Source organism: Staurois parvus, unplaced genomic scaffold, assembly GCF_062004578.1.
Source record: "Staurois parvus isolate SC_StPar_1 unplaced genomic scaffold, SC_StPar_1.0 ptg000086l, whole genome shotgun sequence".
Classification (NCBI taxonomy): Eukaryota; Metazoa; Chordata; class Amphibia; order Anura; family Ranidae; genus Staurois; species Staurois parvus.
In genome coordinates, this window is record NW_028317882.1 from 6,245,103 (window position 1) to 6,271,419 (window position 26,317).

General features: G+C 44.8%; 1 protein-coding gene across 1 annotated transcript in view; it reads right to left on the reverse strand.

Moving 5' to 3' along the window:
* The window catches only part of MLLT1 (MLLT1 super elongation complex subunit), a 37,200-nt gene that overhangs the window by 8,422 nt on the left and 2,461 nt on the right, over positions 1-26,317 (reverse strand). Inside the window, exons 2-9 of the mRNA XM_089670004.1 lie at positions 19,850-20,030; positions 18,841-18,923; positions 18,614-18,757; positions 16,466-16,594; positions 15,831-16,373; positions 8,123-8,210; positions 5,447-5,555; positions 2,117-2,216 (exon numbers count right to left, since the gene is read on the reverse strand). Coding sequence (XP_089526130.1) covers positions 2,117-2,216; positions 5,447-5,555; positions 8,123-8,210; positions 15,831-16,373; positions 16,466-16,594; positions 18,614-18,757; positions 18,841-18,923; positions 19,850-20,030 — 1,377 coding nt within the window. The remainder of the gene's footprint in view (positions 1-2,116; positions 2,217-5,446; positions 5,556-8,122; positions 8,211-15,830; positions 16,374-16,465; positions 16,595-18,613; positions 18,758-18,840; positions 18,924-19,849; positions 20,031-26,317) is intronic.

Sequence of the window (26,317 nt, forward strand, 5' to 3'; positions counted from 1 at the left end):
ATCCAATCAGAGGCTATGACAGCGATCAGATGACCCCGAGCAGGCAGTCCTGATTGTTAGTACGAGACCCAAAGATCTTGTTGAGAGCCCGGTATCTGTGCTGGAAGCGCGCTGTGTGGCATGCTCCCAGCACAAAGATAGATACAGATATATGCAGCCCCACAGATAAACACCCACAAGGGTTAAGAAAGAAAATTAGATTTCTGACTAAGCTATACATGGCTGGGTTATATACAGCTACCTTCTGATAATTGGACACAGGCAAGCAGAACTGTAAGAACCCCAAAATAACCCCTCCTACTTCCAGCAATCCTCACTTTTGGCAATCAATAAGAGGATACACAGAGGATGAGTTCCTGTACAGTACTCCAAGAAAAGTCAAAAATTGACAAATGTATAAATAAAATTTAACTGAGGAGTTGGCAACACAGCAAACAAACACCATCAGGTGCACAAAACAGAGAGCAGAACCCAAACCTAAACAGCAGCAGCTTCAAACACCCCATGGCCAAAGTCAGCACCACTGGAGGCATGTACAGTATCTCACAGAAGTGAGTACACCCCTTTGTACATATTTTATTATATCTTTTCATGTGACACTGAAGAAATGACACTTTGCTACAATGTGACGTAGTGAGTGTACAGCTTGTATAACAGTGTAAATTTGCTGTCACCTCAAAATAACTCAACACACAGACATAAATGTCTAAAACACTGGCAACAAAAGTGAGTACACTCCTAAGTGAAAATGTCCAACTTGGGCCCAATTAGCCATTTTCCCTCCCCGGAGTCATGTGACTTGTTAGTGTTACAAGATCTCAGGTGTGTTTGCTGAAGACAAGCAGACTAAGGAAATTGATTACTGGAACCATGTCCTGTGGTCTGATGAGACCAAGATAAACTTATTTGGTTCAGATGGTGTCAAGCGTGTGTGGTGGCAACCAGGTGAGGAGTACAAAGACAAGTGTGTCTTGCCTGCAGTCAAGCATGGTGGTGGGAGTGTTATGGTTTGGGGCTGCATGAGTGCTTCCGGTACTGGGGAGCTACAGTTCATTGAGGGAACCATGAATCTACTGTGACATACTGAAGCAGAGCATGATCCCCTCCCTTCTAAGACTGGGCCGCAGGGCAGTATTCCAACATAACGACCCCAAACACACCTCCAAGATGACCACTGTCTTGCTAAAGAAGGTGATGGACTGCCCAAGCATGTCTCCAGACCTAAAACCTATTGAGCATCTGTGGGGCATCCTCAAATGGAAGGTGAAGGAGCACAAGGTCTCTAACATCCACCAGCTCCATGATATCGTCTCCAGTGGCAACCTGTGAAGCTCTGGTGAACTCCATGCCCAAAAGGGTTAAGGCAGTGCTGTAAAATAGTGGTGGCCACACAAAATATTGTTACTTTGGGCCCAATTTGGACATTTTCACTTACGGGTATACTCACTTTTGTTGCCAGCGGTTTAGACATTAATGTCTGTGTGTTGAGTTATCTTGAGGAGACAACCAATTTACACTGTTATACAAGCTGTACACTCACTACTTTACATTGTAGCAAAGTTTCATTTCTTCAGTGTTGTCACATGAAGAGATAGAATAAAATGTTTACAAAAATGTGAGGGGTGTACTCACTTCTGTGAGATACTGTATATACATCTGTTAGAACATCGCAAACTCATGAATAGACCAGGTGGCAGCCTTACAAACCTGAGCAACCACAGACTTAGTAGAGCAATGCAAAGTACAGGACACTTTTTCATGAAGTACATGGTAACAAAGACACATCAGGAATACAAAATCTTGAGGTAACACAATTTTAAGTTCTGCTTTAAGCTAAGGGCGATTTTCTCTGTGAAGGAGAAACAGTTAATTACCTTCGGACACTAGCACAAAACTGAAGATGCATGGAGTGGGGTAGGGTTATAGGGGAGGTACACAGGGGGTGTTTCCTCTAAAGCTTTGCCAGTGTCTAGTCAACTATAGGTACACACCTATCCATGGTGTATGAATACGCTGTGTTGTGTCCTGTAGATCTCTACAGATACAATTCCTAACTAAACTTTAGCTTTAAAGTGAATTATAAGTGAATAGATAGATAAAAATATAATTTTTGTACCTTGTTATTTGTTGGTGGCATCTTCTGTATGGGGGTGGTACCACGACTAGGAGCACAAGAGTCATCACTGCTGTCACTATCACTGTCACTCAAGCTCATTCTGTCAGGGCACATACAGACAAGCAAAACCGTAACAAAATATTAACACCTCAAAGTTTATTTCCACAGTAAAACTTGAGAAAACCCAACTATATGTTTGCTATGTGTTCCCACTCACATAGCATACCTAAATATCAAATTTTAAAATATTGCTTACATTTAGACATTTCTTAGGAGAAGGTCTCATGGCTGACAGCAAGAATTTCTCAATTAGCTCAGCAGGATCTGTCTCAATAGCTGAGCTGGGGACCGTTTGAGTCCATTTTAATATAACATACAACAATTTTTTAAGCTGGTCATACATGGATCCAAACTCGCTGGGTTCAGCAGGACCTGGCCAAAATTTTGATCCATGTGTGAACACTGTGGTTGAAAAGAAGTCAGTCTACTGAACTTCCATTCAACTGCCCTGCCAGTATTTTACTGCTCAATCAGCACCACAGGTAACAGGCTGTGGTGCGATCAGTGTATTCTGATGGCAGGTAAACTGCAAATTTTAAATCTTTTTTGAGTTATGCTATGTAAACGGAGTCACGTAACAAATATAAAGTTGGTAATACCCCAATTTGGCTGCAAAAGGTGAAATACATTGGAACTATATACATTTTTATTTTTGTTTTGGATAGAAAAAAGGAGGATGGGAAGGTTATAACAGTGAAGGAGGAAAATTAGCTGTTTGCAAATTTTATAATAGAAACAAAGAAAACCCTTTTTTCATATTATTTGTTTTTTTTTTGTTTATAGTGCAAAAACTAAAAACCCCAGTGGCGAGTAAATACCACCAAAAGAAAGCTCTATTTGTGTGAAAAAAATGCAAAAAAATTTCATTTGGGTACAGTGTAGCATGACCACACAATTGTCGAAGATGAGGATGCACTGACACGCAGCACTGATGGGCACTGATGAGGCGGCACTGATAGGTAGCATTAATGAGGCAGTGCTGATGAGGCGGCACTGGTGGGCATTGATGAGGAGGCACTGATACGCAGCAATGATAGGCAGTGATTGGCTGCACTGACTGAAGGCAATGATGGGCGGCACTGCTGGGTGACACTGGTGTGTGCTGCTGGGGGCGTGCAGGGTGGGTGTGTTCTGGGAAGACATCCATGGGCACCCTCCTAGAACTGGACAACCACGCTGTAGCCGTCTTTCGGCTATAACGCGGTTGGGAAGCAGTTAAAGTATAGCTAAAGGCAAAACTTTGTTTTTTAATTTTGGATAGAATGTAAAGGGATTAGAGCACCTGTCAGTTTTTATTGCTGCCTCTACCCTATTAGGGAGATTCACCCTCTCTATTTGTCCTGTCTACTATTATCACTGAAAGTGAAAGTAGAGGAAAATCACAGAAAAGTAATAGAGAGGGAATCTTCCAATGGGGACACTACAGGTGAAACTTGAAAAATTAGAATATCGTGCAAAAGTTCATTTATTTCAGTAATGCAACTTAAAAGTAATAATATATGAGATAGACTCATTACAAGCAAAGCAAGATAGTTCAAGCCGTGATTTGTCATAATTGTGATGATTATGGCTTACAGCTCATGAAAACCCCAAATCCACAATCTCAGAAAATTAGAATATTACATGCAATCAATAAAACAAGGATTGTACATAGAACAATATCCGACCTCTGAAAAGTATAAGCATGCATATGTACTCAGTACTTGGTTTGGGCCCCTTTTGCAGCAATTATTGCCTCAATGCGGCGTGGCATGGAAGCTATCAGCCTGTGGCACTGCTGAGGTGTTATGGAAGACCAGGATGCTTCAATAGCGGCCTTCAGCTCTTATGCATTGTTCGGTCTCATGTCTCTCATCTTTCTCTTGGCAATGCCCCATAGATTCTCTATGAGGTTCAGATCAGGCGAGTTTGCTGGCCAATCAAGAACAGTAATCCCACGGTCACTGAACCAGGTTTTGGTGCTTTTGGCAGTGTGGGCAGGTGCCAAGTCCTGCTGGAAAAGGAAGTCAGCATCCCCATAAAGCTCGTCTGCGGAAGGAAGCAAGAAGTGCTCCAAAATCTCCTGGTAGACGGTTGCGTTGACCCTGGACTTAATGAAGCACAGTGGACCAACACCAGCAGATGACATGGCTCCCCAAATCAACACAGATTGTGGAAACTTCACACTGGACTTCAAGCATCTTGCAGTGTGTGCGCCTCCATTCTTCCTCCATACTCTGGGTCCTTGGTTTTCAAATGAGATGCAAAAGTTGCTCATCAGGACTTTGGACCACTGAGCAACAGACCAGGTCTGTTTTTCTTTAGCCCAGGTAAGACGCTTCTGACATTGTTTGTTGTTCAGGAGCGGCTTGACAAGAGGAATACGACATTTGAAGCCCATGCCCAGGATCTGTCTGTGTGTGGTGGCTCTTGATGCACTGACTCCAGCCTCAGTCCACTCCTTGTGAAAGTCACCAACACTTTTGAATGGCCTTTTCCTGACAATCCTCTCCAGGCTGCAGTCATCCCTGCTGCTTGTGCACCTTTTTCTTCCACACTTTTCCTTTCCACATAACTTTCTATTAATGTGCTTTGATACAGCACTTTGGGAACATTCAACTTCTTTTGCAATTACTTTTTGAGGCTTTTCCTCCTTATGGAGAGTGTCAGTGATAGTTTTCTGCACAACTGTCAGGTCAGCAGTCTTTTCCATGATTGTGATTCCTACTGAACCAGACTGAGAGACCATTTAAAGGCTCAGGAACCCTTTGCAGGTGTTATGGCTTAATTAGCTGATTAAAGTGGGACACTTTGAGCCTAGAATATTGCACCTTTTCACAATATTCTAATTTTCTGAGATTGTGGATTTGGGGTTTTCATGAGCTGCAAGCCATAATCATCACAATTATGACAAATCACGGCTTGAACTATCTTGCTTTGCATGTAATGAGTCTATCTCATATATTACTTTCACCTTTTAAGTTGCATTACTGAAATAAATGAACTTTTGCACGATATTCAAATTTTTTGAGTTTCACCTGTAGTTCTTGTGATCTTGGGATGCCCAAGGGATTCCCTCAATTTGCAAGGATTTCCTCTCATTTCCTTGTTTGGCTATGGGACAGGAAGTGAAAATAAATCTCCCCGATGAGGCACAGATGGCAAAAAAAACTGACAGGGGTTATAAAGGATTTTTTTACAAAATGGAAAAAAAGTCTATAGTTCTGCTTTGAAAACAGACAATGAAATAAAAGATGCCTTCTTTTTTCTCCATACTAGCACTTTACTCACCGAGAATCTCGACCTGCTGTTTTATTCTTCGGTGTTGCCTCCTCCCCGCATGAGCTGTCATCATCAGACTCTTCTGACTGAAGATCTGCCACCATAGATCGCAAAGGGCCTAGTTCGTAAAAGATAGAAAACCAACACATAAACCCTAGTTTGAATGCAAAATCAATCATTCCTGTGATTTTATTTTCATGGTGGTGTTCACCAAGAAAGATCATTTAAAGAGGTATCTCACAGTACATAGGAAATGGAAAAAGCCTTTGTAGCTGTCCAAAATGAACTGTTAAACCCAGCTTGCATACATTCAGGCCATATTACCGTAGGAATATTTTAGCAGCTTACAAGTGCAGTGCTAGCCTCAAAAGTGCTTAGCACCTGATAATTAGCGCGTTGAGAAAAGCACTTGTCAGCAGGAGAGATGTGTAACCCAACCTTAGAATTTAATTAGGTAAAAAAAAAATTGAAACTGGAATTGAAATTATGACAACCACAATGGTTTATCTACCCTCCTGAAAAAAATGTATGAAGGTTTGTGCCAAGAAGAAAGAAAGGAATGGTGAACATGCGAAGGACGTTAAGGGATGTAAAGAGAAAATAAATTGGGTCCAATGGCCTGGATTCATTAACCTGCCCAGTACTTAAAGTTGACCTTCCACCATAGTGGCAATGTCTGTTTATTCAAGTCGCCCCTCTCTCACTAACATGCTGCATTAATGTACTTGTGGGGCGAAAAATAACTAGATAATATACACCTTTCCTTGACGTTCTCCCTGAGCACCTAGGAGAGGGTGACATCACCTTGCTTCCAGTCAGATCTCAGTAATATGTTGAGTAGCATAAATCTTGGGAGAAGACGGTCCTACACTGTGCTGTAGCACATTCTGAGATTTGGGCTACTCAGCATTTCTATGGATCTTGTCAGTAGTATGATTACCCCATATAAAATCAGGGAAATATATTATGTAACTACCCCTCCCCACAGGTACTTATACAGCATTTGGGGGTTGAGGGGGGGGGCACTATGAAAAAGCGGACCCTGCCAAGGAGATGAAGGTCCCTTTTTAATGTGTCCTAAAGTAATATTTAAAATTAATATTTTTAGATTATCACGTTCCTTCGCTAATACTAATTTATTTGCTCTGCCAATAGTTGCAGTCACTTCCCTTTGTGCCACAATCGGCCTCTATTTTTATGCAATTTTATCATGTCCCAAGTACTGGTGCAGCTTAAAGAATCCGAGTCAGTGTTTTTTCATGTGAGCATGGAAAAACAGCTAAATATCCTTATTAGGGTTCCATTCAGGGTCCATGCACACTGGGCTTAAAAAACACTGCTGCTAAAATGAGTTTTATGTGTTTTTTTCCCCTTTCTGTAGAAGCAGCTCAATATTATCCTATGTATTCATGCACATTAGGATGTTTAGAGGCATATTTTAATTTCGGTGTTGAGAGGCAGAAAAAAAAAACCCTTCTGGATTGCATTTTTGAGAGGAGTTTTCTGCCAGAAAAAAAAAACCCGCTAGGCATGCCTAAACGCGTGTACAAAGACTTTCTATATGAGCGTTTTTTCTGCCAATGTATGGATCTTAACTTGGCTAATTTTATGCGTCTTCAGGCTAGACTGTGGAAAGCTTTTCAAAAGAGAAACCCCTAATCTGACACTTGAAAAACCTGGAACTTCTATATGTGAGGCAAACATGGAAATTCTGCATAGGACTTTCCTGGGGCCAGAATGGCGGATGAGGGGTCTAGGCAGCTCACTTTATAAAAGCAACCACCTTAGTGCACTGTTATCGTGTTGTGTTTAAAAACCTTAGAAGGGGTTTACATTAAGCATCCACCTTCTTTGCAACTGCAGTCTCCAACATGCCTCCTCGTCCTGTATAAACAGGCTCTTTTTCTAGAAAGCAAAACAATGCTGCACATTTTGCATTTTCTGAAGCTGTAAAGTGCGCTGGCTTTTTACTTCTATTTTCCCTTGAGAGATCAAATGGATTTGATTGCTCAGGAAAGCAAATAAAAAAAAATAAAGCATACAACTTTCACTCTGTTTGTGCTGCGTAGTAGGGACAGTGCATGCCAGAAAAAAAAAAAGCAAAAAAGGAAACTTTTAGAACAGTAAGGCTACATTTGCACAGATGACTAGCACCAGTGCAAATGACAGCAGCAGCAATCTGATTTCTGCAGCTGTTTCTGACATCTATGAGCGACTAGCTTGAGGCCAGCAAGTACTGTATATTTCAAGTAAAGGTCGGCAGCAGCCACAGCTATCTGTGGCTGTACGCCCAGCCATCCAGCGATTACAAGTGATGATCACTGCTGGACGCACTCCTAAGGAAACAAAAGGGATTTCCTAGCACATGACCATGCTGAAATAAGCACATATATTGTTAAATTTCAGTTTGAAAAAAAATTTAATTTATATTTCCAACAGGTATTTATACTGACAATATACGCAGAGCTTTACATACATTCATATAAGTCCGTGCCTTTAAGGAGCTTACAATCCAAGGTCCCTATCTTATATGTACACATATACTGTACTATGGCCAATTTGGACAGGAGCTAATTATTCTATTAGCATGGCTTTGGATGTACCCATAAAAAATGGAATAGTAGGCCCATTTTTTCACAAATGATCTGGATAGATCGTTACAGGTTTTAAAAAAAGCATGCCTACCTTGGCTGTGGTTTTGGGAAGGTTCAAAGTCGGATTCAGAGCTGGAGTCTGAAGTGGAGCTGCTGTTTGATGGGCTAGATGGGATGGACTACATACACACACAAATTAAGGAGACAAGGGTGGAAATGACAACAAAAAGGGAACAAATTAGAGTTGTAAAATTAGGCAACTCACATTTTAACAGCAATAATATAAACACATACTTGCATATGCTTGAAATAAGTATAGTAGAAACTAAACACCACCAGTAATTTTAAAGCATGGGTCGGGCAACTTGTCGCTCGCGATCTACCCATCAACCGCGGGCAGGTGATAGGTAAATCATGTTCCTGATTTGCCGACTCCTGGACTGCTCCTCACACACTGCAAAGCAGTGCAGGGAAGCAACTACCTGGTATGCTGCACTAATCATGATTGACCCTTCTCCCACGTCCATCCTATGCGCTTGTGTATGACACCACATGGGATGGACAAGTGAGTTGGGATTAGCACGCCAGGAGAAAGAAGAGAAGAATGTCACCGGCGGTTCCCTTCTGTGCATGTGAGGAAAGTTTCTGCTCTCCTAGTCAACACATCACTGTTCTAATGACTGACCTCAGCCTCTACTGACACCAACCACAGCCCTACTAACTGTCACCATCCTCTGGCACTAACTGACGCCATCACTGCACTGCTAACTGACACCATCCACTGCCCTACTTACTGTCGCCATCCACTGCCCTAATTACTAATATCATCCACTGCCCTGCTAACTGTCACCATCCTCCACACTGCTAACTGACACCATCACTGCTCTACTGTCACCATCCACGGCCCTACTTTCTAATACCATCCTCCGCACTGCTGTCACCATCCTCCGCACTGCTGTCACCATTCTCCGCACTGTCACCATCCTCCGCACTGCTGTCACCATCCGCTGCACTGCTAACTGCCACCATCTTCTGCACTGCTGTCACCATCCTCTGCCCTGCTGTCACCATCCGCTGCACTGCTAACTGCCACCATCTTCCGCATTGCTGTCACCATCCGCTGCACTGCTAACTGCCACCATCTTCCGCATTGCTGTCACCATCCCCTGCACTGCTAACTGCCACCAGCTTATGCATTGCTGTCACCATCCCCTGCACTGCTAACTGCCACCATCTTATGCATTGCTGTCACCATCCCCTGCACTGCTGTCACCACTCTCCGCACTGCTAACTTTCACATTTCTCTGCCCTGCTGACACTATCCTCCGTACTGCTGTCACCATCTTCAGCACTAACTGTCACCATCCTCTGCCCCGATAACTGTCACCATCCTCTGCCCCGATAACTGTCACCATCCTCTGCCCCGATAACTGTCACCATCCTCTGCCCCGATAACTGTCACCATCCTCTGCCCCGATAACTGTCACCATCCTCTGCCCCGATAACTGTCACCATCCTCTGCCCCGATAACTGTCACCATCCTCTGCCCCGATAACTGTCACCATCCCCTTCCCCGATAACTGTCACCATCCTCTGCCCCGATAACTGTCACCATCCTCTGCCCCGATAACTGTCACCATCCTCTGCCCCGATAACTGTCACCATCCTCTGCCCCGATAACTGTCACCATCCTCTGCCCCGATAACTGTCACCATCCTCTGCACCGCTGTCTGTCACTATCCGCTGCACTGCCAACTGTCACCATCCTCTGCACCGCTGTCTGTCACTATCCGCTGCACTGCCAACTGTCACCATCCTCTTGCCTGCTGTCACCATCCTCTTGCCTGCTGTCACCATCCTCTTGCCTGCTGTCACCATCCTCTTGCCTGCTGTCACCATCCTCCGCCCTGCTGTCACCATCCTCCGCCCTGCTGTCTTTCACCATCCTCCGCACTGCTGTCTGTCACCATCCTCCGCACTGCTGTCTGTCACCATCCTCCGCACTGCTGTCTGTCACCATCCTCCGCACTGCTGTCTGTCACCATCCTCCGCACTGCTGTCTGTCACCATCCTCCGCACTGCTGTCTGTCACCATCCTCCGCACTGCTGTCTGTCACCATCCTCCGCACTGCTGTCTGTCACCATCCTCCGCACTGCTGTCTGTCACCATCCTCCGCACTGCTGTCTGTCACCATCCTCCACCATGCTGACTGTCACCATCTTCCACCATGCTGACTGTCCCCATCCTCTTCCCTGATAACTGCCACCATCTTCAGCACTGCTGCCACCATCTTCAGCACTGCTGTCACCATCCTCTGCCCTGCTAACTGTCACCATCCTCTGCCCTGCTAACTGTCACCATCCTCTGCCCTGCTAACTGTCACCATCCTCTGCACTGCTAACTGCCATCATCTTCCGCACTGCTGTCACCTTCCTCTGTCCTGCTGTCACAATCCTCTGCCCTGCTGTCACCATCCTCCGCCCTGCTGTCACCATCCTCCGCCCTGCTGTCACCATCCTCCGCCCTGCCGACTGTCACCATCCTCCACCCTGCTAACTGTCACCATCCTCCACCCTGCTAACTGTCACCATCCTCCACCCTGCTAACTGTCACCATCCTCCGCCCTGCTGTCCGTCACCATCCGTTGCCCTGTTAATTGCCACCATCTTCCGCACTGCTGTCACCTTCCTCTGCCCTGCTAACTGTCACCATCCTCTGCCCTGCTAACTGTCACCATCCTCTGCAATGCAGTCTGTCACCATCCGCTACACTGCTAACTGCCATCATCTTCCGCACTGCTGTCACCTTCCTCTGTCCTGCTGTCACCATCCTCCGCCCTGCTAACTGTCACCATCCTCCGCCCTGCTAACTGTCACCATCCTCCGCCCTGCTAACTGTCACCATCCTCCGCCCTGCTAGCTGTCACCATCCTCTGCCCTGCTAGCTGTCACCATCCTCTGCCCTGCTGTAACCATCCTCTGCCCTGCTGTAACCATCCTCCGCCCTGCTGTAACCATCCGCTGCCCTGTTAACTGCCACCATCTTCCGCACTGCTGTCACCTTCCTCTGCCCTGCTAATTGTCACCATCCTCTTCCCTGCTGTCACCATCATCTGCCCTGCTAACTGTCACCATCCTCCGCCCCTGCTGTCACCATCCTCCGCCCTGCTGTCACCATCCTCCGCCCTGCTGTCACCATCCTCCGCCCTGCTGTCACCATCCTCCGCCCTGCTAACTGACACCATCTTCCACACTGCTGTCACCATCCACCGCCATGCTGACTGTCACCATCCTCTGCCCTGCTAACTGTCACCATCCTCTGCACTGCTGTCTGTCACCATCCTCTGCACTGCTAACTGCCATCATCTTCCGCACTGCTGTCACCTTCCTCTGTCCTGCTGTCACAATCCTCTGCCCTGCTGTCACCATCCTCCGCCCTGCTGTCACCATCCTCCGCCCTGCCGACTGTCATCATCCTCCGCCCTGCTAACTGTCACCATCCTCCGCCCTGCTAACTGTCACCATCCTCCGCCCTGCTGTCCGTCACCATCCGTTGCCCTGTTAATTGCCACCATCTTCCGCACTGCTGTCACCTTCCTCTGCCCTGCTAACTGTCACCATCCTCCGCCCTGCTGTCACCATCCTCCGCCCTGCTGTCACCATCCTCCGCCCTGCTAACTGACACCATCTTCCACACTGCTGTCACCATCCACCGCCATGCTGACTGTCACCATCCTCTGCCCTGCTAACTGTCACCATCCTCTGCACTGCTGTCTGTCACCATCCTCTGCACTGCTAACTGCCATCATCTTCCGCACTGCTGTCACCTTCCTCTGTCCTGCTGTCACAATCCTCTGCCCTGCTGTCACCATCCTCCGCCCTGCTGTCACCATCCTCCGCCCTGCTGTCACCATCCTCCGCCCTGCCGACTGTCATCATCCTCCACCCTGCTAACTGTCACCATCCTCCGCCCTGCTAACTGTCACCATCCTCCGCCCTGCTGTCCGTCACCATCCGTTGCCCTGTTAATTGCCACCATCTTCCGCACTGCTGTCACCTTCCTCTGCCCTGCTAACTGTCACCATCCTCTGCCCTGCTAACGGTCACCATCCTCTGCCCTGCTAACGGTCACCATCCTCTGCCCTGCTGTCACCATCCTCTGCAATGCAGTCTGTCACCATCCGCTACACTGCTAACTGCCATCATCTTCCGCACTGCTGTCACCTTCCTCTGTCCTGCTGTCACCATCCTCCGCCCTGCTAACTGTCACCATCCTCCGCCCTGCTAACTGTCACCATCCTCCGCCCTGCTGTCACCATCCTCCGCCCTGCTAACTGTCACCATCCTCCGCCCTGCTAACTGTCACCATCCTCTGCCCTGCTGTAACCATCCTCCGCCCTGCTGTAACCATCCGCTGCCCTGTTAACTGCCACCATCTTCCGCACTGCTGTCACCTTCCTCTGCCCTGCTAACTGTCACCTTCCTCTGCCCTGCTAACTGTCACCATCCTCTTCCCTGCTGTCACCATCATCTGCCCTGCTAACTGTCACCATCCTCCGCCCTGCTGTCACCATCCTCTGCCCTGCTGTCACCATCCTCTGCCCTGCTGTCACCATCCTCTGCCCTGCTGTCACCATCCTCCGCCCTGCTGTCACCATCCTCCGCCCTGCTGTCACCATCCTCCGCCCTGCTGTCACCATCCTCCGCCCTGCTAACTGACACCATCTTCCACACTGCTGTCACCATCCACCGCCATGCTGACTGTCACCATCCTCCACACTGCTAATGGTCACCATCCATTGCCCCACTAACTGTCACCATCCTCTGCTGTCTGTCACCATCCTCTGCACTGCCAACTGCCACCATCCTCTGCACTGCCAACTGTCACCATCCTCTGCACTGCTAACTGTCACCATCCTCTGCCGTCTGTAACCACCCTCTACACTGCCAACTGCCACCATCCTCTGCACTGCTAACGGTCACCATCCTCTGCTGTCTGTAACCACCCTCTACACTGCCAACTGCCACCATCCTCTGCAGTGCCAACTGCCACTATCCTCTGCACTGCTAACTGTCACCATCCTCTGCACTGCTAACTGTCACCATCCTCCGCACTGCTGCCTGTCACCATCCGCTGCACTGCTAACTGCCACCATCTTCCGCACTGCTGTCACCATCCTCTGCCCTGTCACCATCCTCTGCACTGCTGTCTGTCACCATCCACTGCACTGCCCTCTGTCACCATCTTCCGCACTGCTGTCACCTTCCTCTGCTCTGCTGTCACCATCCTCTGCACTGCTAACTGTCACCATCCTCCGCCCTGCTGTCACCATCCACTGCCATGATGACTGTCACCATCCTCTGCACTGCTAACGGTCACCATCCTCTGCAGTCTGTAACCACCCTCTACACTGCCAACTGCCACCATCCTCTGCACTGCTGTCACCATCCTCTGCACTGCTAACTGTCACCATCCTCTGCACTGCTAACTGTCACCATCCTCTGCACTGCTAACTGCCACCATCCTCTGCACAGCTAGCTGTCACCATCTTCCGCAGTGCTGTCACCATCCTCCGCCCTGCTGTCACCATCCTTCGCCCTGCTGACTGTCACCATCCTCTGCACTGCTAACGGTCACCATCCACTGCCCCACTAACTGTCACCATCCTCTGCCGTCTGTCACCACCCTCTACACTGCCAACTGCCACCATCCTCTGCACTAACTGTCACCATCCTCTGCACTAACTGTCACCATCCTCTGCACTAACTGCCACCATCCTCTGCACTAACTGCCACCATCCTCTGCACTAACTGCCACCATCCTCTGCACTAACTGTCACCATCCTCTGCACTAACTGTCACCATCCTCTGCACTAACTGCCACCATCCTCTGCACTAACTGCCACCATCCTCTGCACTGCTAACTGCCACCATCCTCTGCACTGCTAACTGCCACCATCCTCTGCACTGCTAACTGCCACCATCCTCTGCATTGCTAACTGCCACCATCCTCTGCACTGCTAACTGTCACCATCCTCTGCACTAACTGTCACCATCCTCTGCACTGCTAACTGTCACCATCCTCTGCACTGCTAACTGTCACCATCCTCTGCACTGCTAACTGTCACCATCCTCTGCACTGCTAACTGTCACCATCCTCTGCACTGCTAACTGTCACCATCCTCTGCACTGCTAACTGTCACCATCCTCTGCACTGCTAACTGTCACCATCCTCCGCACTGCTGTCACCATCCTCCGCACTGCTGTCACAATCCTCCGCACTGCTGTCACAATCCTCCGCACTGCTGTCACAATCCTCCGCACTGCTGTCACAATCCTCCGCACTGCTGTCACAATCCTCCGCACTGCTGTCACAATCCTCCGCACTGCTGTCACAATCCTCCGCACTGCTGTCACAATCCTCCGCACTGCTGTCACAATCCTCCGCACTGCTGTCACAATCCTCCGCACTGCTGTCACAATCCTCCGCACTGCTGTCACAATCCTCCGCACTGCTGTCTGTCACCATCTTCCGCAGTGCTGTCACCATCCTCTGCACTGCTGTCTGTCACCATCCTCTGCACTGCTAACTGCCACCATCTTCCGCACTGCTGTCACCTTCCTCTGCCCTGCTAACTGTTACCATCCTCCGCCCCGCTAACACCATCCTCTGCACTACTAACTAACATCATCCTCAGCATTACACAGGTTTTTTACCTACATGTATAGAATGCGGGAAGGTAAAAAACATTCAGCCTTTACAAACTGTAAGTTAAACTTTCTCATTAATATCTGATAAACATTAACAAGGCTATATCTCCCTTTTAAGGATGCAAGGATTCTGTTAAACCAATGCAGATGCAACAAAACAAACTTTAAGGTACTCTAACCTAAGATCTTTTTAAAGTAGAAATATAGGCAAAACTTTTTTTTTTCCCCCTTTTGGATAGAGTAGGGGAGAGTTATAACCCCTGTCAGTTTATTTTTTGCCACCTGCGTCCCATTGGTGAGATTTACCTTCACTTCCTGTCCCATAGCCAAATCAGGAAGTGAGAGAATATCCCTTAAATTAGGGGAATTCTTGGGGACCCCCAGGTTACCAGAACAAGTGTCCACATTGGAAAGGTTTCCCTCTAATACATTTCTGTGGACAACCCAAAATTTGGGGTTTTCGTTTACTTTCACGTTCGATAATAATGGTAAACAGGACAAATAGACAGGGTGAATCTCTCTAGGGCCTCATGTACACTGCTGCTCCCAAACTCGAGTTTAGGAGCTTTTGGCATTTTTTTGACAAAGTCCCTGAACTCAACTCAATAAAAGCCTATGTGACCATGTACACATAGGCTTGCAGCAGAGTTTAAGGGCAGTTAAACGTTTCTCTTCTGAATGCAGAATAATCGTGTTCAGGAGAGGAACGTTCTGGCCAAAAAACACTTGGGCGTTTATCTATGTCAATGGAAAATACTCTGGTCAATCAAACTGCGTTTACACATGTTTTTGCAGCGTTTAGCCTTTTCCTGCTACCAGGAAAGTTTAATGACTAGGTGAGTTCATGTGTACATAATGCCTAAGCGGGGGGGGGGGGGGGGTACAGACTACAATAAAAACCTAATAGCCATTCTAATCCGTCTCCATTCTGTCCAAAGCTAAAAAAAAAAAAAAGTTTTGCCTTTAGTTCTAGTTTAAACACTGCAGAATGATCATACATATTTCACTTAGTATTTACAACCAACAACTGATAAGAGAAAAACATGTTAGAAAGAACATTTAGAAAAGCTGGAATGTTCCAGGATTACCCCAGATTTTGATGATCCTTCCTCATCAGAGTTTGAGTCATCGGCTTCAACTGCTTTCTTAACATCAGGGTCTGGCTTGGGCCTGTCTGCTTTGCTTACTGGTTTTTCTTTGACCAATTTTTTATCTGTATAACAGGTGACTGTGTTGCTAGGATTAGGTGGAGCACGAGGAGAGGTTGTTGAAACTGCAAGTCCTTTGGAGTTGCCTTTTTTTGGCTTTTTACTGCTAGATTTGGGAGAGTCTATGTTTGGTGGTCTCTTGCTGGAAGGTTTGGCATCAGAAGGACCCCCTTTTGGAGACATGTTCTCCAGTTTGGGTTCTTTAAGCGTTAGTTTTTGTTCCTTAAAGGCTACTTTAATAGGTGCTTTTTCTTCCTTAGTTGGTTTGTTCTCAGCTGGTTTTCGAGAAGAAGAAGATTCCTTAACTGGTTTACTTATGTCACTCTCTTTGCTTTTACTTTCCGAATCTTTCCTCATTCGTTCTCTATGTTCTTTTGTTACTTTGTGGGGTTTTGATGTTTTGTTGCTATCTTTGCTGCTTTCCTGTAAACAGAAATTTGCGTTATGCAAAACTCTTTAAGGGGTAACAAATCTGTCACGCTAGATTTAACTATAAAAAAGGCAAACATACAAACCTTTGAGGGATGCGATGATGGCTTTGCTTTCTTTGGATCAGAAAATGCAGAGAGAGGAATTGTGGGTAACATGGGGTAGTCTGGACTTGGTCTTGACACAGTCTCTGCTCCCTCTGGCATAACCATCACCTTGAATAGAAATAATGCATCAGCAGACAAACTTGTTACATAACTGTGGACAGATTCAGACTTTCCACACTAAAGTAAAGAATACTTTTTATAAAGCCTGTGAAGCTTTCCTATGCACAATTAGGTGATCACTCCAAGGTCAAAAGTATAACTATTAAAATTGTTCAATTGTTTCCGTAAGAAATTCAAACCGGAAATTATTTTGTACAGTTCTGGAATGTGTTTGTAATATTGGCAGTTATTAACTTTTAAATATGTTAATTTCACTGCATAACAGTACTCATAGGACACAGCGCAAAACTCTTGATATCTTTCCAACCATAATCATGTTTTTAGCCGGGCCCAAAAAAGTGAGTTGCAGTGTAAAAGAGGTCAAACTTTTGCCATGCCCTGCAAGTATATGATGTCAAACTTTCAGAGAACATTAAAGCAGTATTAAACTCAAAACAAAAATATATTATATTGCAGCTTACCAATTCTTAGATGTGATGGCTACATTCCTTTTCTTCTTTCAAGTTCCTTTACCTGATCAGCGTCCAGCAAAAGTAGCAATTAGAGCATTGCGGCACACCACACTGGCGTGGTGCTTACAATGATCAGCTTTTATTCATTTACTGTACGCAAAACGTTTATCCCAAAAGGAATAAAAAAAATATAACTTCCTAAAATGTATTTAGTGGAGTTCACCTTTAATGCATCTAACACTACCCTCTCCAACATCATACAATGATGTTGCTCCTGCATCCACAGTAGAGACACCCTAGGACAGGAAGCGTATTACTGGCCAGATGACCAGATCAAAATTAAAACAAGGTTCCAGTTGTTTTTGTGTTTATTAAAAGTCAGCAGCTACAAAAACTGTAGCTGATGACTTTTAATAAAGACACACTCACCTGTCCCAGGATCTAACGGTGTGCTCACCTGCACCATCCCTTCTCTCACTCTTCTCTCCCTGGGGCCGGCCTCTCAACTGTGGGCACCCAGCTATAACAGCTTGTGGCTTCACAGCCAGGTGCCCACTGCGCATGCATGAGTCGCGCTGCATTTCCAGATTGGTCTGGCAGTCTTCTGGGACCTGTGAAGTGTCCCAGAAGACTGCGTGGGGGAAGGTGGGGAGCCGGACTGAGCTGGGAGTGGGAGAAGGTACCTGTCAAAACCAGGTATCCGCTCCCCCACAAAAAGTGCCAAATGTGGCAGTGGAGGGGGGTAGGAGGCAGGCGAATGGAGCTTCCACTTTTAGGTGGAAGTCCGCTTTAAATAAAACCTAAGGAATCATACACACTAAGCTTAAGAAATGCTGCTTTTACAGGTGTTTAGCCTTTCTTTTTTCAGCCTGTAAAAGCACTGCAATGTTAGCCTATGTGTCCATGCACACATAGGCATTTACAGACGTATTAGAAGAGAACGCTTTACAGGCTGAAAAAAGAAACCATCAAAAGAGCATGCAGGAGAGGAGCTGAAGAGCAGAAAAAATGCTGCACATGCCTAGATGCGTTTAGGTGCTTTTAAGCGTAAATCCATTCAAATAAATTAATATTCTAGCCAATGCAATCCATTACTGTTCAAACATTTGATGCGCCTAAACAAGTGTGCAATATGCAGATTTAGGTGTGTTTTTTTAGGAGCTTTTTTTCCTGCCAGAAGTTCTGCTGTTCAGAGGAGCAAAGCAATCTTTTTGCATGTGGCCTGAAAAGAAGAACTAATGCAGCCATCAAATTCAGGGATTTGTAAATTGAGATTTATTAAAATATTTGTTTAAGGGATTAATACCGCTTTATGTAGTGCTAGTTATCTGTATATACTATTGTATGCTGGAAGACAGGTATAATCCCTTCCACACTTTCCTTAAAAACAAACAGACTCTTTTGCACCATTAAACATGAGTTTGTAAGCGAGTTGTCCTGCAGGTATCTAGGCATACACAACTCACTTTTTTTGTCAGTATACTTTAACAATATCATAATGGTTCCTTCTGTGACAAAGTACCTATTGCTGCAAAACCTCTCTTTGACTACTTACCCCTCCTGCTTTGAGCAGCTTCCTACGGAATTCCTTGGTTGGATTATTGAAGGTCAGCTTCTCACAGCGCAAATGGTTAACTGGTGGATTCCCCTCCAGGTTTAAAAACAAATCATATGTAAAACACACCTTTTTGGGTTCTTCCTGCACAAGAAATAAGAATAATTGCGTATTGTAAGGTTTCCTTAAAACCAAGTACAAACATAATAAAGAACATCTATAACTACCTTGTTTTTGAAGTATACTTCAATCGGTAAAATGAAGCCAGCATATCCAGTTTCTTCTACTTTGTAAGGGGGTTCCTTGCACACTATAAAAAATAAGATTCAAATGCAGCTCTATGAACCAGGGTAAGACAGCTTCACATTTAACAAGAACTCAGGGATACAAATGTATCAGGATAGGCTGTGCAAATCTAATCTACCTGCCAACCCTTACTCTTCCAAATTCTGCAGGATCTCTTTAGCTTTTGGGTATCATATGACTCCCCATAGTCTCCTACAGGGAATTTTGTTAACAATAAATATGTTATGAATGTAGAAAAAGCAGGACCTGGTGGAGCAAGTTCATGGATCAGCATCTTTAGAAGATAGATTGCTGAAAAACAGGTGCACGTGAGATGCACACCTCAGAACCACCTACATTTTCTATTTTTATCTTACAGCTTCACACTTATCACTATACGAGCCGGTTCACAAATGTGCACATTAAGATGTGTTTCAGAACACATTGATTCACATGACATGTAAAATAACATTCTAACAAAATAAAATTCTATTGTGGCCATTCGTATACATGTGGTGCACCTGCAGTGCGAATTTAAAAAGAGTCCTTTATGTTTCTGAGCAGTGCAGTGCGGGTCCGGTGCGAATTACAGGTTCTTTAGCTTAAATGGGAATGCTTCTAAAATCGCATGCCATCAGTTGCGAACACGATTTGAGCCTTGCCAATTCACATCAAAATAGCATCTAAATCACACCTGACCCACTGAACAACTACTTTGGAAACGGACCTGAAAAAAGCACCGCACATGTCTGAACCCTGGCTTACTGATCTTGTGTGCATTGTTCCCTTGACAATGATGCACCTGTGTGCATATCAGTAAAACAAATGTGGCTTTTTTTACGCCTGTGTGCAAGAGGCCTTACTGAACAAATTTTACATTTTTTTTTAATGTGTATGAATGTTTTGTTCAAGCTCATCACTGTAAGGAAGCAGAAACTTGAAGATGCTTACCACGTTTAGGTCTGGGAAAGCTGTCATGAAGCCGGAAAACCACCTTCTCCACAAAATGTTGAATGTCACACTGCTCAGGCCCACGAACAAACACCATCCAGTCATGAGTAAATCCATCAGTAGTTGGCTTCTTCCTTAGCTGAGCACGATGTCCCAGCTCCAGCTTCACCTGAACAGTGCACTATAAGAAAAAAAAAATGTAACCAAGGAGTGCAAAGAGTTGTGAGATTATGCCAAATATCAAATAATTTAAGTCCTAAAATCTAGACAGAGTGCATATAAACCTAAGCCAGCCTTTCTCAACCAGGGTGCTTTGACAAAATGTATAAAAATTGCCCAAAACTTAAATACAAGCCAGCAGGTGGAACAAACCTGCCTTTTAGTTACACAAAGCCACAGGTTTTCATTGTGCACCATTACGACCTTCTAGCCACCGGCGTCCTTACAACCAATGACATCTTCAGTTGATAAGGAGGATGTCAGTTGCCTGCACAGCATCCTAGTTTGACACTCCCCTGCCCCTCTCCATCAGTGCTGGAGTCACATTAGCTCAGTGAAGGAGAAAAACTGAGGGAGAAGAGAAACACTGAAATACTACTCAGCACCAGTGTGCAAACATGTGTTTGCTTTGGAAGAATAAATCACCTCTAATGTTGGATGTCCTACATATGTGGATGTTGCTGTGTTATATACAACTATTAGAATAGTTTTTCACATTTTAGAATGGGGTGCCCTTTTAAAATTATGGACAGTCTTGAGGCACCCCATTTTAGAATGGGGTGCCTCAAGACTGTCCATAATTTTAAAGGGTGCCTCAGGACTGTCCATAATTTTAAAGGGTGCCTTGACTGAAAAAAGGTTGAGAAACACTGACCTAAGCTCTAAAGGCTGCAACAGCTTTCATTTGCTTGCCAACTGCCACAAGTTACATCCTAATTTTAAAAAGGCAATATGTGTTTTTAAGCTGGTTAAAAATCGCACAACGTAAATAAAAAAAGATGCATGTAGACATGTTGTACAGTAAGCAAAGTACAATAACAGATTACCTGAATGTGTTATATCCTCTAGCACAGTGGTTCTCAACCTGTGGGTCGCGACCCCTGTGGGGGTCAAACGACCCTTTCACAGGGGTCCCCTAAGACCATCAGAAAACACATATTTCTGATGTGTAAAGAGCAGCTACTGTGTAGAAAGCAGCAACTCTGTTAAAAGCAGCTACTGTGCTGAAAGCAGCAGTATTGGAGGTAAAACGACACTCATGAATTATAATTACTGGGTAAATAAATTTATGTTTGGGGGTCACCACAACATGAGGAACTGTATTAAAGGGTCACGGCATTAGGAAGGTTGAGAACCACTGCTCTAGCAGCTATAGATGTCAAAGTTAAAAAGCCTATACTCCATTCCTAAAAGAAAGTATCTATGCTGTCATTCAGCATTTAGATTTTCATTGTTTTATGCTGCTGATCAGTTGCTATGAAGCATCACATACAAAAATTCTTTCCTCATGCACCTTCATAATTGAAGCCCAATGCTCTTTATCTGAAATCTTTATAGAAACCAAATGTAAATCTTTCACATTTTCATGTTCCTGAGCTAAGGAGCAAATGAATATGCATTGTGGTAAATGCAGAGGCTTTGTTTAGGTTGACATGAGACGCTTCACTTCAGGCTGCATTCTTCTGAGCAATTCAATGCTCTTAAATTCAGTCAACATTAAAGAGATTCTCTACTTTAGATGTATTGTGTACATTTCTGATGTACAAGCAGCGCTGTCCTACAATATCTGAGTATATTCCTAAAATACTGTCTCTGTGATGGATCCATCAAAATGCCAATATGCACAAGCTTATGCTACTGCACTTCATCACATTATTAAAAACAAAAAAAAGAGATAAAAGCAAGGATGAAAAAGAAAGTTTTTCCCAGAAATGTTTGTGATCTTCTGTTTCCTCAATTGCTTATATAAATACAGATTCAGCCATCACATCACTAGACATGCATTAAAATGCTATTGGTGAAAGGGTTAACTACTCATGCTGTTTATAGAACCATCTCTAGAACATGACAGCTATCTGGTTTCAAAACTTGAGATCCCACCAGCTATTTGTACATCTGTGCAAAAAGAAAGGTTGGATCACCCTAATACAAGATTAAGATTCTATCTCTATTTGAATAGTACAGAGACATTTTAGTCAGTATGGGTTTCCTCCAAAACCACAACACCAGCAAGAATGATGGAAGCTATTGAGTCTTCTATAAGAAATTTTAATTTAGCATTAAAGAGAAATGCCAAATAGCTAAAAACACTCATGACAGCTAGCCATTTGGATACATTTTTCACATTGCACAAGGAGACAGGTGACATTGCTGATTCAGCAACTCAGCTTTCTTTGTCATCCTCCACCTCCAGCCTCCTGCATAATTTCTGTCCAGTGAGCTGACCAGGGCAGAATCAAACCTGACCCAGCAAGCAGCATAATGATGCTCTGCAAAAAAAAAAAGGACAGAAGTGAGAGTAAGTGATAACCTCACCCACATCCTGCAAAACAGAACTCCAATTTTATAATACTACTAAATATAAGCAGAAGTTCCCACACAGTTACAGTCTTTGAACCATATAACTCTGTACACTGTGCTGTACATGGCATATTCAAGTGTTGTATATGAAATACTCTGGGACAGCCTATTCCTTACACTGTGCTGTACATAATATACTTCAGTGTTATATAGTTGCAAGAAAAAGTATGTGAACCCCTTGGGATTACGTGGAGTTTTGCATGAATTGGGCATAAAATATGCTCTGAACGTCATCTAAGTCACAACAATAGAAGAACACAGTCTGCTGAACATAATACTACACAAACATTAGATGTTGCCATGGTTTAATTGCTCATAAGATGTAAACATTCACAGTGCAGGGAGGAAAAAGTATGTGAGGCCCTAGCTTAATGACTTCTCCCAGAGTTAATTGGAGCCAGGAGTGAGCCAACCTTGACTCCAATCAGTGTGATGATATTGGATGTGTTGCTGACAGCTGTCCTGCCCTTAAAAAACACACACCTGTTTTGGGTTTACTGGTTTCAAGAAGCACTGTCTGATGTGAACCATGCCTCGCAGAAAAGAGCTCTCAGAAGACCTACGATCAAGAATTGTTGACTTGCATGAAGCTGGAAAGGGTTACAAAAGTATCTCCAAAAGCCTTGATGTTCATGTGTCCACGGTAAGACAGACTGTCTACAAATGGAGAAAGTTTAGCACTGTTGCTACTCTCCCTAGGTGTGGTCGTCCTGTAAAAATGACTGCAAGAGCACAGCGCAGAATGCTGCATGAGGTAAAGAAGAATCCCAGAGTGTCAGCTAAAGACCTACAGAAATCTCTGGCACATGCTAACATTTTGACACATCTACAATAAGGAAAACATTAAACAGGAATGGAGTACATGGGAGGACACCACGGAGGAAGCCATTGCTGTCCAAAAAGAATATTGCAGTACGTTTGAAGTTTGCAAAAGAGCACCTGGATGCTCCACAGCACTACTGGCAAAATATACTGTGGACAGATGAAACCAAGATTGAGTTGTTTGGGAAGAACACACAACACTATGTGTGGAGAAAAAAAGGCACAGCACACCAACATCAAAACCTCATCCCCACTGTAAAACATGGCGGAGGGAACATCATGGTTTGGGGCTGCTTTGCTGCCTCAGGGCCTGGACGGATTGTTGTCATTGATGGGAAAATGAATTCCAGAGTTTATCAAGACATTTTGCAGGAAAACGTACAACCATCTGTCCGCCAACTGAAGCTCTGCAGAGGATGGGTGATGCAACAGGACAATGACCCAAAGCATACAAGTAATTCAACAAAACAATGGCTGCAACAGCACAGAATACGCCTTCTGGAGTGGCCCAGTCAGAGTCCTGACCTCAACCCGATTGAAATGCTGTGGCATGACCTTAAGAGAGCGATTCACACCAGACATCCCTAGAATATTGCTACACTGAAACAGTTTTGTGAAGAGGAGTGGTCCAAAATTACTCCAGATCGTTGTGCAGGTCTGATCTGCAACTACAGGAAACGTTTGGTTGAGGTTATTGCTGCCAAAGGAGGGTCAACCAGTTATTAAGTCCAAAGGTTCACATACTTTTTCCTCCCTGCACTGTGAATGTTTACATGTTATGTGCAATTAAACCATGGCAACATCTAATGCTTGTGTAATATTATGTAGTATTATGACTGTGTTCTTCTATTGTTGTGACTTAGATGACGTTCAGAGCACATTTTATGCCCAATTCATGCAAAACTCCACGTAATCTCAAGGGGTTCACATACTTTTTCTTGCAACTGTATGTGACAAACTGGGACAGCCTATTCTGTAAAGTGTGCAGCATGGAACACACTTGGGGCTACACTGTACTGAAAGTGACATTATACAGATCATTGGACTTTGTATGTTGTGCAGTATGTTACTTACTCCACACTGATACACTTTGAATGCCATGCTGTGTGTTATGTATTCTATACCATTAATTACTGCCAGTTCTATTTGTACTACTATTTTTATTTCCAACCTATTAAATGAATCAGAACATTTTTGCTAGTATTACCAAAATAAATGTTCTGACATCAAAAATAATGAACCATATGTGATTTTAGCTAAAAAAAAGCGTATGTTACAAACCTTTAAAGTCCCAAACTGGGCTAAAACTATTTTTTTAATATCCTTCTCTCCGACCCCCCTCTAACCCATGCTACTTTGCCTTTTTTTTCCATCCCTTGTAATGCCAGAGATATTCATCTAAGTCCTCCCTCCAGGTCTACCGTTGCCACCAGTTCCGGGTGGGGGACTACTGATCCATCACCGAGATGCTTCCCCCCGAGAAAACGTCATCCTCTTATGGATCCTGAGAGAATCCCAACACTGGACATCCAATAGGAAATGTCCATGTCATTCAGGCACTTGCGAAGAAGGACCAAAGCAAAAAGTAAACAGAGGATGAGAAGACATGGAACAGCAGAGACACATGACTGTGGCTTAGGTAAGTAAAAAGCATTCAGGTAGTACTTTTTTCAATCAAGCGATCAGATAGAGGTGAGTGGGAGGAAAGGGTGGCTGGCGGCTGAAGATAAGCCTTCTCCCAATTTAAATTTTAGCCTAGCCCACCTCTCTTCTACATTCTGTTTGTTTGTCCCACTCTTATCTCTGCATGTCAGCATGCCTGGTCTGCTCCCAACTCAAATTTCCCTTTCTTTCCTTTCTTACTTGCTTGGCCCACACTATCCTTTTCCATCCCACCCATTCTCAGTTTAAATTTTTGCCTCCCTGACCCACCTTTGTTCTGCTTTCTTAGCCAATCCCTTCTCTTTTTCTAAGTATTTGGGCCACTTTCTTATCCTTGCAGTCACTGTTCCTGGGACTCTCCAAATTTTAATTTTTTACCTACATGGCCTACCCTATCTTTGCGTGTCAGCATGCCTACTCAACTACCAATTTTAATTTATGTGTGCTTGGCCCATCCACCACTTCCATTTCTGCTTGTTGTGCCCATACAGTCTTCCCTTTGAAGCTTGTTTTCTCATGCAGTCCCCCTCTTGCTGCTGGCTTGGAGTACCCAGTCCTCATTTGCTGCTTGCTTGGTGTACTTAGTCCTCCACTTGCTGGTTGTTTGCCTGGCCCACCAAGTCCTCTCCCTGCTGTCTGCTTGCCTGGCCCACTCAGTCCTCCCATTGCCGCTTGCTTGTCCGACCCACCCTGCCCTCCTCTTGCTGTTGGCCCACTCTGTTCTCTCCTTACTGCTCGTCTTTCTGCCTGCTTTTTTTGTCTTCTCCTCCATTCCCTTTCTGACCTCCATCTTAAAATGTAAGTAACCTCACAGTCTTGCTTTTTGTGCCTCTGATCTGATCCAGAATAGGTATGCAGCAAGTAAATTTGAAACTCCTGATTTAAAAACATACCCCAAGTCAGGGACTCAAAATATTGAAGTAGTTGGATCAGCAAACGACAGTTAGGCAACCAGAGAAAAGTCAGCAATAACACCCTAAATAATTCCTACATACCATGTGGCCTTGTTAGGTCAGTCATGTTATGAGTATTCCTGCCCATTTGTGTAGGTGCAGCACTAGTGGGGGAAATGCCCTGACCACAGTTGCTAGGGAGTGACAGCTGCCTTCCAAATTCAGTTCAATCAAACCTGAATTCATCCCTCCTGACAAATAGGGCTGAGCTCAGATGGGTTTGAGCTATGCTGCCAGGAAGCTGTCAAAGCTAGTGGTCAATCATAGGTGGTGGAAACATTCCCTGCCCCACAGTCACACATATACAGGAGGTGTGTATATATGAAGCTGGGGGACAGAGAATACCTCTGCAACCTATGACTGGCTGCCAGCACTGACAGCTTCCCAGCAGGAAAGCTCAGGCTGCTTTAGACTTGTGTCTGAACACATCACCGCTCATCACTACTGACAA